This window comes from Sceloporus occidentalis, unplaced genomic scaffold, assembly GCF_023333645.1.
Source record: "Sceloporus occidentalis isolate IW3139 unplaced genomic scaffold, rSceOcc1.0.p SCAF_11, whole genome shotgun sequence".
NCBI classification, from domain to species: Eukaryota; Metazoa; Chordata; class Lepidosauria; order Squamata; family Phrynosomatidae; genus Sceloporus; species Sceloporus occidentalis.
The window spans coordinates 19637117-19661234 of record NW_028316991.1 but is presented as its reverse complement, the minus strand read 5'-3'; the positions used below and the strand labels follow the sequence as shown (position 1 = coordinate 19661234).

The 24118-nt window shown below is 43.4% G+C and overlaps 1 protein-coding gene across 1 annotated transcript in view; it reads right to left on the bottom strand.

Moving 5' to 3' along the window:
* The window catches only part of LOC149305679 (E3 SUMO-protein ligase NSE2-like), a 106883-nt gene that overhangs the window by 45991 nt on the left and 36774 nt on the right, over positions 1-24118 (bottom strand). The window contains exon 3 of the mRNA XM_089477289.1: positions 15373-15526. Coding sequence (XP_089333415.1) covers positions 15373-15526 — 154 coding nt within the window. The remainder of the gene's footprint in view (positions 1-15372; positions 15527-24118) is intronic.

Genomic DNA, 24118 nt, shown 5'->3' with positions numbered 1-24118 from the left:
ACATCCGCGTGTTTACTAAACACCATTAAACATTGCCAGTACCTTACACACGGACAGTATTTATTTCCTAAACAAGTTCATAGGATCTCAGAAAAGTGTCACAAATTGATAACACAAAAAGCGCAAATAAAAAAATCATTACCCTCTTTCATTGTGTAATGTTAGTTTTTCTCCGAGTATCACAGAATTAGGGAGACCACACGGGCCACTTCTGCAATGACACGAATACGTTTTGTTAATATTGCCTGCTTCACTAGCATGATGTGGGAGACGGATAACCTGTTTATTCGCAGCCTATACTTTGGTCTACGGGACTCCATTCGTGTCAAATGCTAGCGTATCCTCTGCTGCTATATGACCTGTGTTTGCATTCCTAATGTCACGGCCAAAGACAACGTAAAGCCCTTGACAAAACGATTTTGTTTCTAGTGCGATAACAGAAAGCCTATGGTGTTTATTAAAACAATCAATCACTCGGGTATCTCGCTCTAGCGACAGCTCACACCATACACTGACCACACACTGATTTACAGGCGGTGCTTTGTCATATGGCGCAGTATAGATAAACTAGGCCAGTTTATTTAGTTTTTTTGTGTGTGTGTGTACGCTATACAATCGAAAGTGTGAGGACACCTGACCATCACACCTATATAAGGCTTTCCAAATTCAGCCAAAAGACCATTTGTGAGGTCGAGAAGACCTCAGACGAGAAGGCCTGGTTTGCAATCTGTGTTCCCACTCATCTCAAAGGTGTTCAGTGGGGTTGAGGTCAGGGCTCTGTGCGGCCGCTCAAGTCTCTCCACGCCAAACTCATCTATGAACCTTGCTTTGTGCGCTGTGGCTCAGTCATAGTGAAACAGCAAAGGTACTTTAACAAACTGGTTGGAAGCATAAAATTGTCTAAAACGTCTTTGTATGCTGTAACAGTAACATTACCCGTTACTGGAACTAAAGGGTCTAAACTAATTTAACTATACAGCACAGATTCAAAGAAAACCTATCATAGGGAGCACCTTAAAAAATCTTAATAAGATGCAGCTAAGAAAAAATACATATATATCAAACAAAAACACTTGTTTGGACACTAATATTCAAATTTACTTAAGGAACCTGGAATCAGTATGCCCCCAAACGTATTTTCCACCTTTCCCCACCACCCGGGTAAATGCCCTGCAGAAGCATTCGGGCGAATGCATCTCCGTGCATATGATGTACTCACCTCCAGTCAGTGCTGGCTCTGCTGAAAGTTGCATGCAGGGGACCGTTTAAACCCCAGCGCAAAGTCTACACAATGAGTTCAATGCTGCTTAAGCCGTCAATCAGACAGGACAAACACCCATTGATTTCATTAGGAGTACTTTCCTGCTATTGATTGACAGCTTCCTTCTCCTATCTTTAATCCCCCGGCTGGATCAGTCATTGAACGCTGGCTCCACCATCATCACAGCCAACTCTAAATTCAACTGGTCATTTGGGGTCCCCAGAAGCGCTATGAATGTGAGTCCTGCAGCAATATGTTCAACACATTCTGAAACATAGAACTTGATGATTAGTTATTAATTTATTGAACACCTTTCCTCAGACAACCTCTTGACACAATTATGCTATGACTCAACCATTAAAATACCTCCACCCCATCAAACATGTGGCAATATGGCAATACAGTATATCGTACCGAAATGTTGGCAAAGCAATATTTAGTGCCGGAAATACACTTGGTATATGGCATTTAATTAAGAAAATTATAATAAGAATGAAAACCAGTACAGCAAGGCTAATGCAAGCCAAAGCTTGCTTATTGTTAATAAACACACTGTTAAACTTTGCCACCAAGTATAGAGAATGTTGCCCGAGAGCAACACAAATGTTTCATCATCTGTGTTTTGTCACAGAAAGGACTGTTTACTGTAATTAGATTCCTGGAAAAAGAGTTAGAACTTTGGTGCATGAAAGAGCTGTAAAAAAAATGGCACAGCAGCACAAAACCTGTTTTGTTGATGTTGTGTTGACAGTGTATGTACTGGCAGTTAGTGGAATGTTGTTATGCCGGGTCGGTGACAGAGGTTCATAGACAGCCTTTCCCACACTTCTTTGATAACGTTAATCAGACTGATGTCAAGGACAAAAATTACAAAAATTCACACATTCTACACATTGAAGCAACTTAGAAAATGGCTCATAAAAAGCCAGGCAGCATAAAAGCTGACCAATTTGGGGGAAGCAATTCACCGCTGCGCGCACACTGCTGAGCACTTCCTGGGTTTTCTCCGAGTTCCTGCAAGGCGTATGTGAAAATAACGCTAATGTGTTATTAGAAGCATGGCTAATAATCAAAAAGGGATCGTCCTTTTCCAGACATATAATTCACCACTCATGATCCCTCAGTGAAGATTGCATTGGAGTCCAAGCAGGTTGCGACACTTCCGGCGTTATTTTAGCAGACTGCGCATGATCTTCTAGCGCTAGAGATTGCTTACATCCGCACAGTTCCTCTGTAAAGTTATTGGGCCACAAATCACTGGGCGAGGTGGCAATTTAAAATATGATGCGGCAGCAAGATGGCATTTCTCAAAACAGAAAATAACAGGTCATTTGTATATAACCAACGAGGGAATAGCACAGGTCATATGCTGCAATATCAAGTAAGTGTTAAGATCAGAGGCTGTATGGAATCTCCCCCTTTACATATCCTATTATAGTTATTAGGGTTCCAGGGAGTGCCCACATCATTTTGCACTTAAGGGAGAAGACCAACGGTAAAAATATTTTTTTACTGTATATAGTAATAACCCCCCAGCGCTGTATACAGTAATATCGATCGGCGACTTAAACCTTCATCTGCAGACCCGGAGGCGGCCATTGTTTTCGGTCATGTAATATTTTGCATGACTCTCCAAGCAAAAACACCACACTGAGCTGATGTTTTATGGAAATGCTAATGAAGTCTGTTCCTCCATACACTGGATGAGTAATTAAGACTGAGCCACTCTATGGTTAACCACAGGCAGCATGATAAGTCAGATGAGTCAGTGTGTTGAGTAGTATGGGCTAAGACAACATATAAAATGACTAATATAGAGCGGCCTAAAAACACATTTCGCAAAAACTAGAACACCAGAATATATATATAAAAAGTATTAGTATTAGTAATAAAACATAGTAGGGTTTTCCCTTTCAATAGACCTGGAAAGAAGTCTATGTCAGTTAACTTAGCTTGGATTTAAATCTCAACCAGCAAAGTCCTCACTCTTAATATAATGCCTTAAAAGCTCACTTCTGGATGACCAAAGTACAGAACACATAATGTATGTCATGGAGTAGGAAAGGAAAGACCCTTTAAGACTACAGGGGCTGGAGGAATCTGTATTTATATAAGCGCATACGTGTACACCCACAGCATCGTAACGTGTTTGCTCTCAATGTTTAGCGTCACTTGGATTATTCCGTACTGAACGTTGGAAAACTACCATTGCAACAGATTGAAGCTGATGACCTCTGATTTGGTAGAATTATGTAACCAGCATGGAGTTTCAAAATTCAGGGATTTGTGTTTAATGGAGCAGAAAAACAGTGTCACAAGCAGATATATATCCGGCATCAGCATGAGAAGCAAAACCTAACACGTGAGAGGGGGCCGGGGGCCAACACAGAAATGAAGCTGTTTAGGACATTGGAATACTAATTCTAATATATATATAAAATAATACAATTGCGACATTCCTGAGCGTTGGTAAACTTTCCACTGACATTTAAACCGTAAACTCTTTGGAGCGAGGATTTTTATGTAAATGCTATTGAGTGCATCCATTGGATTTCTGTAGCTCTCACCCTATTCCACCGGCTCTCCTATTTTTGTAAATAACCAAAAGGGACTCTTGTGTTGGGGGTGTGGTTATAGGTGTCCCTAGGGGTGTGGTTAGGGCTGGGGGGCAGGGTTTGCTATAACTTTGTATGTCATACTGTGACTAATGGATTGCTATTTATATAACCGAGTAAGGCATTTAGTAGGATAATGTCTTTTAGGAGGGAATGTGGTCTGGGATCAGGAGAAAGTGGGCAGAGTATGGGGAGTAGATACAGCCAAACACACTGCTTCCCCGCCCGGAGGAAGAAGAAACTCAAGTGGGGGAAGCAGGGCTTCAACCGGAGACTCCGGGTCAAACCCAGAGAGGTCCCAGCTAGGCTTACTGGAGCTGGCCCTTCGTAATGAGAAGTGGTGTGAACCTGGTGTGCAATTTGAGCCAAAACTGGTGGATCCATGGCTCATCTCCAGATCCTCTTTGGTTTGATTGGGGTGTTTAATAGGGGCTGGCCACTAAATTCTGTAACCATGGCTGTAGAATCTATTTATTTGTATCGGTGTTTGCATAGTCACAGCTGTCACTTACAGTCAGTGTTAGGAATGGCCTTTGTGACAACACAGAAAGATCTCGGAAAGATGGCAAACTTGCACAGTGCTGTTAAACAAGCCCTAATGATTTACGTCCGTTTATTTGGCTTTGGGCCACAATACACCCTTATGTGTCACGGTTCAGCTGATAAGGCAGGCATGCATGTGCACCTTTCCTGAAAGCATTCAGCGATCAGTCACTGTCAGTCATCGCTTTGTGTCCTACCCCTGCCTTAAACAGCTATTTTAAGATTGTGAGACAGGCTTCCTGGATGTTAGAGCAGGCGGCTGGTTTGTTTGGGGATAATTACAGAGCAAAAAAGAGAAAAAGGGGTCAAATATTTATTTTTCCAATTAATAAAATGTTTTTGTTTACCCAGGTCTGTACAGGTGATGTTTCTTTGATTCATCTTAATAGAATTTTGGGATACAATTTGCCTTAAACTAGGTACAGAGACACACACAGTATATATATATATACATATATATATATATATACTGTATATATACACACAGGTGAAGTGTAAGCTGTTTAGAAGGCTGACCTCATTTCCAAGGGGGAGAATGTGATTATCACATTAGTTGGGCCTGATTTGGTTTATGGAGTATAGTTCCTGGCACCATTTATAAGAAAGATCTGGCAGGAAGAATCTCCAAACCCAATTCTTCAGAGAAGCATACCATATTAGAACGGCCTTCAAGATTGTAAGCTTATGAGCCGAGCCTCTTCACCTAATGTATCGGTTTGTCTTAGTCTGTCAAGTCTCGTCTTGGCATACCTCCTTAATAGATGTATTGTATTAAGCGTTGCGTAAATTGTTGGCGCTATATAAATAAAAGATAATAAAACATCCATATAATTAAGAAATGGGATGGACAATTTAATTTAGAAAAGCTGTATTCATCTAGTTTAGAGGAGAGGCACCATAAGTGGGCCGCATCGCAATGTACATTTGAGATCTGTATGAGGGCCTTGCAAGGGCTACTTTAACTCGTCACAATAATAACCATACCCAGGATCTTCTCTGGGCAGACTGCCGGCTTTGGCCACACATGGGGTGCATTGTCAGCCTTGTGAGGGTTGGGGCTAGCCTCAGACAATGGTAGAGGTAGCCCTAGAGCTAGCCAGCCCTGCCCCGGGCAAAAGAAGAGAGTGACCCCGGGAAAACGGTGCTGTACCCAGAGACTCAAGGCGAAAATCGGATAGTCGGAGTCCTGGGATTACTTTCTCCCTTATAGGAGTGTTAGCGTGTATGCCTGGTTTTTATGAAGTGCCTGCTATTATGTGCAGTTTAGGTTCAGCAGCATACGTCTATCCCACGTATGTTTAACTTCTATCACTTCTGCTATGGATACTAAAAATCTGGTCTCATAATATTAAGGCTGGATTTATAAGGGGGGGTAGTGATGTATTACTGTATTGGGCAAAATAATAATCTACGGGAAGCATGCGACAGGCTTGTCACAAACACAGATCAGTCTATTATTCTCAGGGTCTTTAAATACGTTGCAACAACTGAAACTTCTGATACAAACGCTTCCGTCAATCACAGTTTGTAAGGAATTAACATTCGCTAAGACTGTTGAGTTCATCTTGCCCTCCATTAAAGTCTGTGCTTTTATTTGGGGCATTATGTTGGGGGTTGCTCGGCAGGGCTTCTTATATACATACATTTACATACATTTATCTGTACATACATTTATCTGTACACAGAGCTCTGCTTTAGTTCAGAGTATTTTTAAACCTCCGCTATTACCCAAACACTACTAACTTCTTCAAACACTTTGCTTCCTTAGCCACGGCAGGGACACCATAAAAATGAGTTTTATATATCAACCAATTTATTCTCTTAAATGGACTGTTTAATGTGTCTGACAACCCTACTACAGAACAATGCATATTAAAGTACTCCGAGTAACCCTACACGCAGTGTTCGCCGGAGCCAAGTGGCTGGAGGAAAGCACATGACTTGCTGGGATATGCATTCGGACGAATGCATTCCCTGCAGGGCATTTAAGCCTTTCAGTCCCCTCATGGCAAGTACGTCCTGAACGTTCCGCAGCAACAGGAACATCTACCTGCCGCCACACAGGAGACCAGACGGTCTATCGCCGGCTTCCTGCTGATTGTCTGCGTGTAACTGCGCTCACCGCAAGCGGAATTCCCTTCAGTTAGGTGTCACTTGAGGACTGGAAATCTTTGTAGACCCTGCCCATGAAGCCCTGCTTGCTGATCACAGCACCAACAAATCAGGAAAAGGACATGAAGAAACCAGTTTCTCCTCAAAAAAAAAAAGTTACATTTTTTTTATGAAATTAACAAAAAACGTATTGATTTGGAGCCCAGTGATGTCACCACGTCATTACTGGCATTTTACAAACATATAGTAAAAAACGATAAAAAATATTTTGCTCCTTTGGTTATGAAGGAGAGCTATATTTCATGGGGAATTATTAGTAATACTTTTATTTATATTGGAGCCTGTTCTTCTTTAATGAGAAGTTAAAAAGACGTTAAAAGGGACACTCCATCCATCGCATGCACTCATATGAGAGCCGCACGGCCCCTTTAAATGTATGCGATGACCCCCTTATAAATTAATTTGGGTATTCTGCAGAACCCACTATAAGCCGCTTTCTCTGCCCATTACAAAGTATTTTAGTTTCGTTGAGGAGGCTGCATGGGACACTGAATTATCCCTTTAAATATATTCACTACAGCGCTCTATTTAATATTATCTCTGAAATCCAACAAGCCTGGGGAAAAACGTCTTTACATCTTTGTCATTAAATCCTGGGAGACTAATTACATCCCCACATATCGCACAGAAGTAATAAAAGTGATAAATCATAAGCAGTATTTTCCTCTGGAAGATTGGATTGTGATTTTTACAGATTCATTCTCGCTTGGTCATATGTTTACGGAAACATTCTGCGACTTCCAAGAGCATGCACTCTTCTTCTTTGCTTCCTAAACTCAGTCTAGAAATCAAAAGCTGGCAGGAGATCATTTCCAAGTAACTTTAAAGGAAAATTGTATTTTTTTTTTAGCTAGAACGGAGTTATTATATAAAATGTGCTGTCGTCGAGGTCACTTCTGTCCTGCTAGCAGCGGCCTGTTATATTACATTTTATTTATACAGCGTCAACATATTCCTTGGCTGTATTGCAATAGGAGAGAATACAAAATCACCAATAATTTTCAATCCGGCAACATACAAAATGAACAATAACATGACAGGAGGAGGACAGGGATCGGCTCTTGTGATATTGTAGTCTATTAGATGCATTTTGGTTTGGGAAGGTCCCAGGTCTGACGCAGCATCCCTCATTAGCTACCTCTGCAGCTTCTGTCCTCTCTGTTGCACGCTGGGATATGACATCATACTCTGGCGCTCTACCTCATATGGAGGCACAGTGCTAGGTAAGGATACTATGGAGGCTGTGCCTAGAGTAAATGGGCTTGTCTTGAGACCCCGGGCAGCCTTATAGCCCAACAGGGTGATCTGCCTTGGGTTTCACTGAAGACGGGCTGTCCACCATCCTGGACCTGCTGCCAGTATATGCCACGGCTTGCAAAGACTGCTCCTTTATGATACAAAGTGCAGTCAATGAGGAGAAACTACAACTCTCTGTGTGTATCCTTTACTACAGATAAGTATACGGAAAGGTTTAGGTTGGAAGAAGGGCATATTAAACATAATCAGAACTTCAAACACTCCATCTACGTGGTGCAATGATTTCGAAACATTATACATCATGAAGCCATTATGGCTTGGTGAGCAGCGTTGTGGCATTAAACCTGGCTGTGGTCACCGAGTACACCGACAGCATGAGTAATGAGACTTTTCTGTGACCGCGGAGTCCTTTAGCTGTGTTAATGCACACAGGATCTCCCGCCTCTGAATGACTATCCAGCGATGTGCGTGAGAGCCTTCCTCCCGGGACAGGGCTGTATACACGGATTTATCGGAGCTTAAACAACGTCAGGAAGGAACTTGCAGCTTATTTAAACAGCGAAGACTTAAAACGGAGGAAAAAGAAAGTCAAGGTTTTTATATGTTTTTTTATGCTCTTGGCTCCATGCAGGCTGAAATACCTTCGTGTCGCGCAGGTTACACGCAAGACGTGATTTCTTTGTCTTCTTAGTAGAAAGAAGAATATCCAGAAAAGGCTGGACTGGTAGAAGCTTACGGTCAATTTTAACTTTGCTACATAGTTATGCAATCAGAAAATACATTTGTATCCTTCCATTTGAGTCAGCCATGGGGTATTAGCTGGCTGTGGGCAGTTATTTATTTAGGGGTTATATAGGCTTATTTTGGCCTAGGCTTCGAGTGGCAGGTCAGTGGTGGTGGGGGGCTGGTTGGGTTGGTAAGTCCATCCTCCAGAATACCAGGGGTCAGAATGCACCCTTTAGCGACTAGGTCTCTCTGTCATGATCTATTTACTGTATTTGCTCGATTATAAGACAAGGTTTTTTTCAGATGCTCTGAAAAATACCCCTCGTCTTATAATCGGGGTCGTCTTATAATCAGACCTCAAAAAGGTCTGACTATGAGACTAAGATCCAGATCCCCGCAGCACTGCAGGGGACCTGGATCCTCCTGTCCCCCCCCCCAACTTACCGGTGCTTCGGATTCCCCGGTGTGTAGCCGGGGCAGCATGGAGACGTCTACGCAATTTGCGTAGACAACTTCCGCTGCAGCCGGAGGGAAGTGCGGTTAGCAGCAGGGGTTGTCTGCGTCCATCGCGCAGACCTTCTCCGGCTGTCAGTGAGGAGAGTTCCAGAGCTTGGATCAGCGAACACAATGTGCCATTGGAACACAGGAGTGATGGGAGTGATAAAGGGCCGTTGGAGCACAGGAGTGATGGGAGTGATAAAGGCCTATTGGCACACAGGAGTGAAGGGAGTGATAAAGGGCGACTGGAACACAGGCGTGATGGGAGTGATAAAGGGCCATTGGAACACAGGAGTGATGGGAGTGATAAAGGGCCATTGGAACACAGGAGTGATGGGAGTGATAAAGGGCCATTGGAACACAGGAGTGATGGGAGTGATAAAAGGCCATTGGAACACAGGAGTGATGGGAGTGATAAAGGGCCATTGGAACACAGGCGTGATGGGAGTGATAAAGGGCCATTGGAACACAGGAGTGATGGGAGTGATAAAGGGCCATTGGAACACAGGAGTGATGGGAGTGATAAAAGGCCATTGGAACACAGGAGTGATGGGAGTGATAAAAGGCCATTGGAACACAGGCGTGATGGGAGTGATAAAGGGCCATTGGAACACAGGAGTGATGGGAGTGATAAAGGGCCATTGGAACACAGGAGTGATGTACGCCTATAAAGACATTCCATTAAAATTCAGCCGCTTCCAGCTACAATAGTCGTTTAGAGGATTAACCCCGTCTGCGCTGGATTTCTGATCCATTTTGTTCTATTTTAATGGACAAAATTTGCGTTCTCATCCTTTGGACGACTTCTAGCATTAGTTGCTCTGGTCTTGAACAAATACCCACCCACTCAAGCTTTTTACAGAGCCCGCTCTTTGTTGGCGTCGTGGCGTGATGATCGCAGGTACTTTGCAGTCACGACAGCTCACATACAAAAAGGTATCGTCTGAAAAGCAATCTGCGTGGCTTCTATTTTTACATTGTTTTTGTTTGGTTTCCTTTCCATGCTGAACATCACAAGCTCTCTCTTTTGTGTTATTTGTGCCTTTAACCTTTCCGTGCGTTACAAGACGTAAACAATAAAGCAAGCAGACATGAAGTATTTGCTTTATCCCAACCGAAAACCAGCTCTTTAGATGGTCTTCTCGATGAAATATAAGCGTTTAAAGCTGGCAGACTCGCACATTTTTTTTTCTACAATAATAAGTACTGAGAAGCGTGTTTTTATTTGAAGAGCACTTCAGGTACCTCAGGTTCCCAAGTCACAAAAATATATATATAAACGGAGATAACAAAACGACTGGCTTGGTCCAGGTGAGGTCTGACCTGTGATCTGCTGTGAAAGCCTCTTGCCATAAAAGATATAAAAGTAGCATCTCGCTTGTATTGCCAGTTACAGTGCCCGAGTCTCAAGTTGCTTTCCTGTGTGCCGCTATGACATCATCAATGCTATACTCTGAAGCAGGATTTCTATGCATTATCTTATATCGCACACATTGTAATACCCCATTCTTTTAACCTACCTAAAAAAATATGACTATATGACTATTGGCTTGTTGCCCCATGACTGTTCACCATGTTGCAGATCTGCGTCCTCAAAGAGACATTTTGTATCATCACCAATAGAATTCATAGAAAACTGGGTTCCATGTGTAGATTCCTGGGGTACGGTACCAGTAACCTGACATTGATCTGAATATCCTCCAATAACTATGCTCTGTCCCCTTTTACACGGCATCTGCCATACTGACTAATATTCTGGCATCCAGACCGTGCTGCTTCTTTATGTGTGTAACAGTATATATATATATACCGTATTGGCTCGAATATAGGCCGCACTTTTTTTCCCCCACTTTAAGTCTTTAAAGTGGGGGTGCGGCCTATATTCGGGGTCTAGCGCCCGGCGCCCGGGACTGCATGTGGGGTTTGGATACAGATCCCCCGCAGCCGGCACGGGAGGTTGTCTAAGCGCATCGTGCGGACCGTCTGCACGATGCATTTACCTCTGCCCCCCCCCCGACTTACCGGAGCAGACTCCCGGGTGTCTTGCGGGGCCGGCGGGGGACATTTACGCAATACGCGTATACAACTTCCGGTGCCTGATGTGCCGGCACCGGAAGTTGTATACGCATATTGCGTAGATGTCCCCCGCCGGCCTTGCAAGACACCCGGGAGTCTGCTCCGGTAAGTCGGGGGGCAGAGGAGGACAGTGGCAGCATATCTCGGGGGGGGGGGGGAGGACAGTGGCAGCATATCTCGGGGGGGGGCGGACAGTGGTAGCATATCTCGGGCAGGGAGGAGGACAGTGGCAGCATATCTCGGGGGGGAGGAGGACAGTGGTAGCATATCTCGGGCAGGGAGGAGGACAGTGGCAGCATATCTCGGGGGGGAGGACAGTGGCATCATATCTCGGGGGGAGGGAGGACAGTGGTAGCATATCTCGGGGGGGGGGGGGCAGAGTGGCAGCATGTTTTTTTGGTGCTTTTTTAAAGAAAAAAACTTTTTCTTTAAAAAAGCACCAAACTTTTAGGGTGCGGCCTATATACGGGGGCGGCCTATATCCGAGCCAATACGGTATATGTATAAGCACACAAAGCATACAAAGCGCTGTTAATATAAGACATCCACGGGGATGTCTGCTTTCCCAGGGATACCGCTAAATATTAACCATGCTAAATCACTAGACAATCTGAAGGAGTAGAAAAGGTCATGAAGTTCACTCTTTCATAGTTTCCTGTTTTGCACAGATTCACAAAACAAAACACCAATTTTCCCCTTAAAAAATGGAGACTATTCACTGCCCCAAGTCTTTAATTTGAAATTTATAGCTACTATAAAGAGAGGTGTTCTGCAAGTTCATCATTTATAAATTCTCTTTTTTGGTCTCATGTCACCTGGTGAGTTCAATTGAAGAATACTGTTCAACTTGTGAGAAACCGGTCTCAGTGTATGGTGGCTAAACACGTGGGGTAGAACAAGTCAACCCGGAAGGCATGTATCTATATCGCGCTCCCAATGAAATCAAATGCAGCTCCAGAGCGGACACCGCAATTTGAACAATATTCTTCAATTGAACTCACCAGGTAACATGAGGCCGAGACAGGATTCAACAAGTTGGCTCTTTACCTGAAATTTAAATGATCTTCTCCTTCACTACTAAAATTTTAGAGAGTATCTGGGAATAACTGAACAGCAATGGGTTCTTAAAAGTACCAAATATTACAGAAACACTAATATCGGAACACCTCTGAACAGCTAGACTAGTCTGTCCGTGTTTCTGGGCCCTGAAACACAAACCGTAGGGCAAAGCCTGGCGTGTATATAAAGTTTGCTTCACATCTCTAGAGGTGTAGGAACCCTGTAAAGATCTGGGGGCGATAAGCACCGTCATGGTATCATCCTGCTATTTCTGATAACATAATGGTACTGGCTGAAGAAATTCAGGAGGGTTTGTATTAATATAAATTGGTTTCAAAAAAATATATAATACGAAGCCAAAGAATTCTATTCGGTGACATCTGAGACTGCTGGGATTCTGCCTCCATGAGTGGGCCGGTACAACTTGCCATGTTTGAAGAATCTTGGGCTTGTGCCCCCCCCCAACCCTGTTTCCAGCTCACACCTAAATACCCATGGCCCCTTCGCAAAGACTGCATTGGAAACGTACTTGTTACTAAGTTATAGAAGTTACGAGGAACCTCCTGGTCTCCGTGCTCGTTGTTTTAGCAGACTGCGCATGAGCCGCTCTCATTGGATACTTTTCCATTGTACAGCCACGTAGACCCTCTGTAACCCCATTATCACAAGTATCTAAGGGTGAGAATCTAGAATGTGATGGATCAATTCAGCATGGCAGAAAGGAATAGGTATCCGTCCCGCGTTACATTTGCAGACCTAGCTAGTAAATGTGAAAGGAGTGAACTGTTGCGCAAGCTGTTGGATCCTCTGCTGATTAATGATTCCTAATGCATCAAGAGGGTAAAGGGAACAAGCTTCAATCCTTAAGCCTCTTAAGTAGAAAAACAAGAAACAAAACAGAGTTTGCACTTTTATCCCTCCCATGTGAACCTGTGATGTCCGTCAGTCTCACACAGGGGCCGGTAATGCACCCGCAGCACGCACGTTCAGAGCAAACTCCATCTGGCAGGCAGATCTAGAAGTGTTGGCTTATGTCATGACGTTGTGTTACTTACATACCTGTTATCAGACACGATCTCTACAAATACCTAAACAAGCAGATTTACTGCCAGATAAGCCCTATGCGTGACACGATGCAGTAATCATGTGCAGATGAGCATGTGTTCTTCACAAGGGTATTTCAACTGCAGTAATGTTTGAAGGGCTGTTTTCAGCACCAATGAGACCCAACAAGATTTAAACAGCTTTATGCAGGAGAAACGCTCGGGCTCCTGCAATTCCAAGAAGGTGCTCGAAGCTTTGTATAGAGCAAACGAGGAAGACCGTGTAACCGTAACTGCCTGTCGACAGCTTGAGATATGGTAATAACATTTTAAACCAGCCAGTAGTAGTACATGCATGCATACTGCACGGGAAGCCCATGTAGGTGACAAGTACATAATATACAGTATTGCAGGTTAACGCCGTCAGCAGTGGGCATCTGACGGTGTATTAGTACGCTGCTGGAACCAGTACTGTCTGAGAAAGAAAGCAAAAGGCAGAAGGCGGTGATCGGCTGAATGGCAATACTGTTTTTTGTTTGTTTTTTATTATTGAAACGCTTAAGATTAAAGACGGTCCTGCAGTCACTTTACTGACAGAGGACCCAAGAGTGCCCCTACGTATCAGATGGTTGGCTGGCATCCTAGCTTTATTCTGCCAATCATAGCTCGCATGTGTGTTTTAAACTGAAAGGGTTAAACTGTAATCTCAATACACGGGTTTATTGTAAAACATAGGCATATGGAAAAAAATGCTTTAAGCTTTCCTAGTTCTCTTCGCTCCAATTAATGAGACTTTTCCCAAGCATTTTGTTAGCAATAACATGGATTTTAAGAAGCATTAACGCAACGTTAAAATATAAATAAATAACCAGTATGTGGACAGTAACTACTAGGAAGTAGAGAAATATGTCTGTTATTCACAGCGTATCATAAACCCATCACCTAGTGGTTCATTGCCCTCTGTGTTGATCGAATTCCTGTAGAAGGCAACATGGTATAGTATAATCACCCAAAGTCCATCTGTCAGATTAACGCATCTGTCCAACCTTTCTGTGTAACGCAGCCTAAGATTGTCTGTCAGCGTATCTTAACATCAGTATGTTGGGCTGGAAAGACATCCCTCAGATCTACTTGTAATGGCAAGATAAGGACTCAATAGCCCTCTCCTCAGTTAATCACAATTCAAACTACTACCAGCACAAGCACTAAAAATCACCATCTTTTACCTTCAGCTTTGATCACTATCCCAACAAACTGACGCACAAACCCACAGACCACTCTCAGCCAAACCGTTTCTAAGTTGATTAATGACATTTGTTTAGGTTGAATTTATACGTTGAGTTTATAAGTTCATAATCGTTACTATTTATTATGCATTTATCATCAGTACCCTGCCAACCTCTTTACATACTGGCCCACACATCACCATTATTACTGTATAAAAGAAAAGGGTTCCGTATTAACAAGGGATTTCCGTATTTATGAATCCTGATAGATAGGAGGGGTATTTATGTCAATGGCTCTAAAAATGCAACAGTTCCCAAGAAGTAACAATTTCGTTATAAAGTATCAAAACCTAGGAGATTGTGACTGCTGCAACTTGAGCTTTGTCAATGACAAGATGTAACTCTGGCTCAGGAAAGCTCCTACTTTATGGACTGCTAAATAGGAGCTCAAAATAGACCTAGTGTGACATGTCCTCCTCGTCCACGCTATTTTTGGGCTGGATGAGTGGATTTTTCCAGCAGAAACAGAGGCGTTCAAGAATGCACTTATCACTATCGGTCAATGACTGGACCATACCATCAGAGGCTACGATATAGGAACACTCTTCAAACTCTGATCAGGGACCACCGTATACAGTACATCACCCCTAAAATATCTGGTGAAAGTTACAGGTTCACAGGGCTAAGGGGAGCCCACCAGGCTAGCTTTCTCTTTAACAAACGCCTATTCAGGGGCTGACCAGATGGAACAGACTGGTGTCATTCAGGAGCACAAAAGGTATCCTCTAAATCTACAGCCATATTGACACATCACAGACATTTCTGAGGAGTGCTTTTTGTTGTTTTGCAACAGGGGACCCTCCAACAAAGCCAGAGGGGAAAGGGGTGTCACTTACATTGCTTTCTCATCTCTCGAACCTGATCCTTAAACTGCAGGAATCTTCCGCATTTTTTAAGGTCATCCTCCGCATTCTTGCTCTGAATGGCTGCATGCTTCTCTCTGACAAGCGCTGTTAGATCGGGGATGGTTTCTGGTGGATCACGCTTTAGCTGTGAAGACATATACAGACACACAGCCAACAGGTGAAATTATTTGGCATATTTCCCTGCCTCTACACATCACTGTTTCTAATTGGTACCTAACATGTTGGATAGAAATGAATTCCCATGGGTCTTCCTTACAGAGAAAATCCCACCAAATGTTTTTATTACCGTAAAATATACATTTTCAGAAATATCGTCCTATTTTCTACTAGACATAGACCCTGACTCCTTATACTGCCTGTAGTTAATTGAATGGCTCAGTCTAAGTCATCCAACCAGACACTCTGACTAATAACAGTCTATGGAAGAACAGACTTCATTAGCATTGTTATAAAGCATCAGCTCAATGTGGTGTTTGAGCAGAGAAAGTTATGCAACATATCACGCGTCAATTCTCGTCTTGTCAAACCCCTTCAATATATGTGTTGTATTAGCGCTTTGGAAATTGATGGCGCCGAATGACATTACTGTAATACAGCCCTGGGGGCTTGGTAGTTGTGTAGTCCTGTATACAGAGCTGTGGAGGGGGGGTGTTATTCTTGTATACAGTATACAGCATGGGGGGGGGGAATATTATTCCTGTATACAGCGCTGTGGGGGATTGTTATATCTGTATATATTGCTGGGGGGGAATGTTATACCTGTATATATTGCTGGGGGGAATGTTATACCTGTATATATTGCTGGGGGGGAATGTTATACCTGTATACAGTGCTGTGGGGGGATGTTATACCTGTATACAGCGCTGTGGGGGATGTTATACCTGTATACAGCGCTGTGGGGGGGATGTTATACCTGTATATATTGCTGGGGGGGAATGTTATACCTGTATACAGCGCTGTGGGGGGATGTTATACCTGTATATATTGCTGGGGGGGAATGTTATACCTGTATACAGCGCTGTGGGGGGATGTTATACCTGTATATATTGCTGGGGGGTGTTATACCTGTATACAGCGCTGTGGGGGATTGTTATATCTGTATATATTGCTGGGGGGGAATGTTATACCTGTATATATTGCTGGGGGGAATGTTATACCTGTTTATATTGCTGGGGGGATTGTTATACCTGTATATAGCACTGGGGGGATTGTTATACCTGTATATAGCGCTGGGGGGATTGTTATACCTGTATATATTGCTGGGGGGATTGTTATACCTGTATATAGCGCTGGGGGGTGTTTTACCTGTATATATTGCTAGGGGGAGTGTTTTACCTGTATATATTGCTGGGGGGATTGTTATACCTGTATATAGCGCTGGGGGGGAATGTTATACCTGTATATATTGCTGGGGGGGATGTTTTACCTGTATATATTGCTGGGGGGATTGTTATACCTGTATATAGCGCTGGGGGGGAATGTTATACCTGTATATATTGCTGGGGGGATTGTTATACCTGTATATATTGCTGGGGGGAATGTTATACCTGTATATATTGCTGGGGGGATTGTTATACCTGTATATATTGCTGGGGGGATTGTTATACCTGTATATAGCGCTGGGGGGTGTTATACCTGTATATATTGCTGGGGGGAGTGTTTTACCTGTATATATTGCTGGGGGGATTGTTATACCTGTATATAGCGCTGGGGGGAATGTTATACCTGCATACAGCGCTGGGGGGAGGGGTGTTATTCCTGTATATATTGCTGGGGGGGAATGTTATACCTGTATATATTGCTGGGGGGAATGTTTTACCTGTATATATTGCTGGGGGGAATGTTTTACCTGTATATATTGCTGGGGGGGAATGTTATACCTGTATATATTGCTGGGGGGAATGTTTTACCTGTATATATTGCTGGGGGGAATGTTTTACCTGTATATATTGCTGGGGGGTGTTATACCTGTATACAGCGCTGGGGGGGAGGTGTTATACCTGTATACAGCGCTGGGGGAGGGGGGGTGTTATCACTGTATACAGTGCTGGGGGGGTGTTATTACTGTATACAGCGCTGGGGGGGTTTAAACCCAGGAATAGTAGGTTAGTAAAAGCATGTTTAGGTCGCCCATGCAATACCGAGAAGCCAACTCATAGAAATCCTCTGCCATGGGCATTAGCCAGAAGGATATTCTTTTTAAGTGGAATAGCAAATAAGTGAGAAACACGAGCTGTGTTTTCTGACAACAGGATGATGTTTTATTAGCCTATACTTGGCATGAGATTTCAAGGAGGGAGATAATAGCAGGTGAGACCCAGGAGTCACAAGCATGGTTTCTTTCAGTCTAGAAGACTTGAGTAGACTCTCCTCACCCGGGCCCTCACTCAGTCTTTAACGGTATTTCTTTTAAAGTCCACTCACTGCTCAACAGTCTATCTATAACAATGTTTACCTATATGCTTTGTGAACATTTTCACTATATATCCATTAGTCTTAATAATTTATGGGAAACTAAAAGCCGTGGATGTAAATACAGCATGCATTCAACTTTCTGTCCCTGCAGGGAGCTATCCGTGAAGCTGACCAAAGACCTGGTGGCCCGGGCTAGGAGTGTTACACAAAACTACTCCGAAGAGCCCAAGGAGTCTAGAAACAGTAATAGATTTACCCCCTCTACGGCCCGCTGTGTTTACTCTGTTCGCTGGGATACGACCTACTATTAACCCCTTAAGGACAATGGGCAGTCCCTAAACCCATTGAAAACAATGCATATTTAGCCCGTACATGTACGGGCTTTGTCATTAAGGGGTTAAGGACTTGTGGTGCCAGGGAAGAGCATGCTAAGGAGGCTGGGCAGGCTCTGCACAGTCCTCCATAGTGTAAATGGACCAGTTGGGGAGTTCACAGATCTCTCGTAACTGTCCCATTAACCAGTAACGCACTGGTAAGTCTGATGGCCGCAAGCCTCAGGAATATGGAGTCACTGAGGACCACAGTAGATGAAATCTGGCGACAGACCAACAACCATGTAATGAGTTTAACTGTCACATCGATGTTAAATTATAAATACGTTTTTAGTAAAATATAAGAAAAACATGACCGTTCTCTCAAACATACCCTGTAATTTACACTCCTCTGTGGCTTTATTCTGGCATATTATAATAAACGCAGTCCTTTTCAGTTCTATTTTCTCCCATCAGACATGATTTACAAAATGCATAACGCGTCCCCAAGCCTCGTCAGATGGATACTTTGAAGGTAAAGCGAACAAAGAATCACTAAGACGACAGCGGTTGTTCTGCACACGAAGGCATTAATGTGATAGACCGCAATAGCACGTGGGCCGTGATTCAAAATTCACTTTTACCCCGCTGTACACAATGGAATAAGTAAAATATTTTATGCCGCTGCTCCGCTTCCCCAATTACTAATAATCGTACCGTGACTCACTATGGTGAAATACCTCTGACCGCTCACATGAGCTGAAGCCTGAGAACAGAACATGCATATTTTAATCAAAGTCATTTTCTCTTTTGGGAATATATTGTTCCTTTTTTATTATTATTTTTTTCTTTTTAAATGCAGCTGTCATCTGGGGGGGGGGGGAATACATTGAATTACCAAACCGATAGCCCCAGGATATTACGGTCTACCTGCTGTGTTTTGTGTGTTGGGAATGCCGTGTTTTTTTCTGAAGCCGTGTCTCGCTGGGGCTACTGGGATTTGAAGATTTTAGACAACTACTAGAAGTGCGCTTACCTGCAATTCCCCAGTTGGCCACTATGTGACAGTTTCCAGCATCGCTAACACCCTTACTGAATTCTTTCTGTGCTCTCTTTATGGGTTATCTATACAGTCACTTTAGCTGAACCTGTCTTACATACGACAGTACAGAGTACACAGTGTTTTAGTTTAAGTCACACAACTCATGACAGCGAGCATGGAGGAGGGTATTTGCAGAAGTGGTCTCACCACCCACCGAACGTGCAATACACAGCCCCTGCCGCCTGATTAGGCATGTTTTATACGGCACCCAGTGGGTTTCAGGGATAGACGCGCTTCTGCGTTAGTATGTTGGTATGTTGGCATGTGTGTTCACATGCGCAGTATACTCACCCGTGATGCCTTCCAAGAGATGGGGGTAGCAGTGTAGAAAATTAGTAGTATTTCTAAGTAAAATGTGGCTCTTTTCACCAAAAGACAGGCATTTATTGAAGCCAACACTGATCCTTGAGAAGAAAAAGACGGGCTTGGCCCTGTAAGTGAATCAAGCAATATATTGGTCGGTGGTGCTGGATTCAGATCTCTGATAAACCTGATTGGTGCTGACTTTAATGATCATTGAACACGGCTAAATATTACTGGTAGCCAATACGCATGACATCATTTTGTACTTTAATTCTTAAGGTTCATGGTAAGATCATGTAACCATGGTTCCAAGTTATTTATGTTTGGTTTTATATAGCTCCATCATATTCCACAGCGCTGTGCAATGGGTTAAGTGATGCCCTTGTGTCTGTTTCTTTGACATGTCCACATAAGTATATTCCATTCTGGATTTAGTAAACTGCCTCCTCCTGCCCTCTTTCTTCTGAATGTCAAGGTTAAGCCCCACTTAAGAGGAACTGAAGACATACGCCTTCATTTGTAGGATACGGATACTGTTGCCTGTTCAGCATTTTGTTTGCATTGTAGAAATATGCACGTGAGTGTAAGAGGAAAGTGCGAGTGAAGAAGGCTGTAGCCGCACGTGCGATATGTCGTGTTTGGTTTTTTTTTGCAATAAAATCTGAACGCAGTAAGAACGGAAATTACCGTCGATTTCTCCACTGAGCAAAAGATTAAGAAATAAACTGGAAATATTGCCGGAGCGCACAAGTGGCTGATTAACGAGCGAGTGTCCAATTAGGAACAGAAATAACGTGGTGTGACCGAGACGGGCTGCGAGAAATCCGAGCTCCGACAACTCGAGATACAAGCAAAAAGCCGTCAGCAAGGCACAGAACAAAAAAATATATATATCAGGGCATGAACACCACTAAGGGCACAGGTATAGCAAGGACAAGTGATTATGAGATAATGTTATAAGACAGGGACGTCCAACGTGCGGCCCGCGGGCCAAATGAGATTTCCCGGTGGGCCGGCACACAGATGCTATTCCGGCTTAATGCCTTAATGAGGCTCTTCGTCCCGCCCCTTTGAAGATGGGACGTGACGCTCAAGGAGGCGGAGTCACACGGAAGAGTTTATTGCGGACGGGGAGAAGAGCATGTCGGAAGAAAGCGGGGGCAGGGGAAAAAGCCAGCAAAAAAGTATTTAAAAAAAAAAAAATAATACTTAGGGTGATAGGCAGAAGGGGACCCATATTCAAAGGGGGGCTGCCATGGGGCAACAATTTAATATAAAAAGGGGGCGGCTGAGGGTTATAAGCACACAGGGTGGTTGGGGCATCACATATAAAATACAATTTAATTTTTACTTATATAGAGATAAAACGTCCTCCTGAATTTGTAGTCACTTCAGAGGACAAAACATTCTAGGCCCAGAAATCAGTGAGAGGAAAAGTAAAGGTTTTGTGTTATTTACTCGGTTTCAATCTGCATATTTTATTAAAAAAGGATCAGCGGCAGTAAATTGTGGCTTCAGGCGTCTCGTGTATGATGATTTTTTTTGTGTACTGATTACTCCCAATCCCATCACATACGATTCTATCCTATATTATCTGCAGAGCACTGATGTCCTCTTTATCCGCATGGATGCCAAGGAGTTAGGATTTTATCTATTTCCATAAAATGACCACCAAATTCCTCAGCGCTAGACCCGTGATGCTCTTAATCCGGCCCTGATCAATTTAAATCCAGCTTGTGTGCTCCAGCTTTGTGCAGTTTTATTTGGCTTAACTTTTTTTAAATGGTTTGTTTTACTGTTTAAGTAATCTAGGATCGATAAAATGACATAAAAGTAGACCAAATTAACCCTGTATTAATATGCATTTTAAAGCTGAAAGGCCATATTTTCTCTCAGTGAAATATGAAATATGTTATAAGAGATACTGCATGTTACCAGTTAACGAGTATAATCTACAGCTACATGCCTTTCAAGCTAAAGTAAAATTATAGAAATCAGCTGTCGCTGGCCCTGTATTAAAGGTTGCATGTAAGCAATGCTAATCAGCCAGTAATGGCTCTGGGATTAATTCACACCGGTGCGTGTAGTTTAAGGTCCCTTCACCTGTTTCATTCATTCGCTGCAGCGAAAGAGCTCATTAAAGAGCTGTCACGGGTGCAAGCGATTCGTGCCTTATTAGCATTGGAATAAAAACAATCTCGCAAATTGGCCATGACTGCGCAAGCACTTGTGACCACTTATTTAAAGTAAACTTATCACCTACAGAGGGGAGAATAGCTCATATATCCCACGTGCGGTAATCAGAACATGAAATACAAGTCTCTCTCTGCTCTGTAGGGTCACCGACGATAAGAAGGTGAACTTTTGGAAGGCTGCATGGTGGAAGAGGTAAAGTATGGTGCGTATGTTAACGCGTCTTAACATAGTGTAATCGAGATAGTTCCCCTTGATATAATTCAAGGTGTTGTTCCACTTAAGATGAGTCACACAATATAACTAGTGCTGCTTCAAGTAAAAGGGGGCAACCGAAACAGTTGTTTCTCCTTAATCTTTCTCCTTCCTACTACCTAGAAGCTGCATATGAATTGGAACATCCACTACTCTGCTCAAAGTTACTTAAGAAACCATAAAGTATGTAGGTAATTAATATTTAATGCTTTATTTTAAGTAATTTAAAATCTGGAGCTTGGAACACCGTAGCAACGAGTTCCCAAATTGCACCCAACATTTCATACGGGAGCCTTATTTCTACAAGGGTTTTGTTGACCAGAGGAAGTCTCTGTTTGGGCCATGATCTGGCTGGGAGAGAACGCCAGAGAGCTGTGAGAACAGAAGGAATGGCACATGGAGGGAACCTGCGGGAGCCTCCCTTTTACAGTTTTAAATAAGATAATAGTGCTGCTTAGCAACAGAACCCTGTTATTCAATTCTAACCCATTCCTGTTTGTTACATTAATGCAAGCACACCTCCAACAATCCCTCCCACCTATGTCATGCACATGGGAATTCATATTCAAAACAAATACCGTATTGGCTCGAATATAGGCCGCACTTTTTCCCCCCACTTTAAGTCTTTAAAGTGGGGGTGCGGCCTATATTCGGGGTTTAGCGGGGTTAGGATACAGATCCCCCGCAGGGGACCTGCATCCTACTCCCCGATACGCTCAGACAGCCTCCCCTGCCAGCACTTTCCACGGGGGGTTCCGGAACGGGAGGTTGTCTAAGCGCATCGTGCGGACGGTCACCGGCTGCGGCTATGCGGGTAAACAGCCTCCGCTGCCGGCACGTCTGCATGATGTGCTTTAACAATCTCCCTTGCCGAGAATTCCCACGGCTGAGTGCCGCTGAGTGCCGGCACCGGAAGTTGTATACGCGTATTGCGTAGATGTCCCCCGCCGGCCCCGCAAGACAAGTTGGGGGGGGGGGGGGGGCAGAGTGGCAGCATATCTCGGGGGGGAGGAGGACAGTGGCAGCATATCTCCGGGGGGGGGGGGGTGGACAGTGGCAGCATATCTCGGGGGGGGGGGAGGAGGACAGTGGCAACTATACATTACACAGGGCCAGCCACGTTCTCTCTGAAGCAGAGGCACACTGGGGTTGGACCTTCTTTTAAGTGAACCGACCCCCATGCTTGGATGATGTTAGTGAGTGAATGAAACAGCAGCTGTGAATACCGTGGGAGAATAAAGGTTTACCCGAAGATAATGGTACGGGGCAAAGGTAAATAAGGGTAGAAAGAGGAAATAGAAAAGTCACAAACAAAAAAAAGCCACACACAGGGAAAGACTCAACAAACAAAGCAAACCAGCAATCATAGTCATAAGTCATACTCCCACCAATACTTTACATCGACTTTAAGAAGTATCACAACCTTTGTAAGACTCTGGAGTACAAAGAAAGACTAAAGGAGCTTAATGTGTATGGCTTGGACGAAAGAAGAAAGAGGAGATGTGATACAAACACTTAAATACTAGTTTATTTTAAAGGAGGAAAAATGTTAGGACAAGAGATCATAGTCAAACTAGAGGATCAGAGGCTTAAATGGAAGTTTTTTTTTTTTTTTTAATTTTATTTACTGAAAGGTTGGTAAACCAGTGGAACAGCCTCCCATCAGAAGTGGTAGAGGGTAATACAATTAGGGCCTTTAAACATGCGTGGGATAGGCATACGGCTCCTGAATCTAAGACGAGACAGAGGACTGATTAAGCTTTGAGTCTTCACAGAAAAAAACGTGCATACAAGACTAGCCTTCTTTGTAGTCAAATTCTAGGCTTCTATAAATACAATATAAAAAAAAAAAAAAGGTATTGAACATAACATAATACTATGACTGGATCGCATGGCAGATAATTGCCCTGAGAAAAGCGGGGAAGCAGTAATTGACTGCCCGCTCGTCACTCCATGCCACGCACCCTCCTGGCCATGGAAGGAGAGGAGCAGAGCTCCAGACTGTAGCTGTGATGCCCCCCTGTGGAGTCGGACAACCCAACATGCTCAAAAGAAAAAATATGTCAGGAATACCAATATATTCATAACAACACTTTTCTGTGTAATTGTCCACATTATTTCACTTTGAGTGAAACCT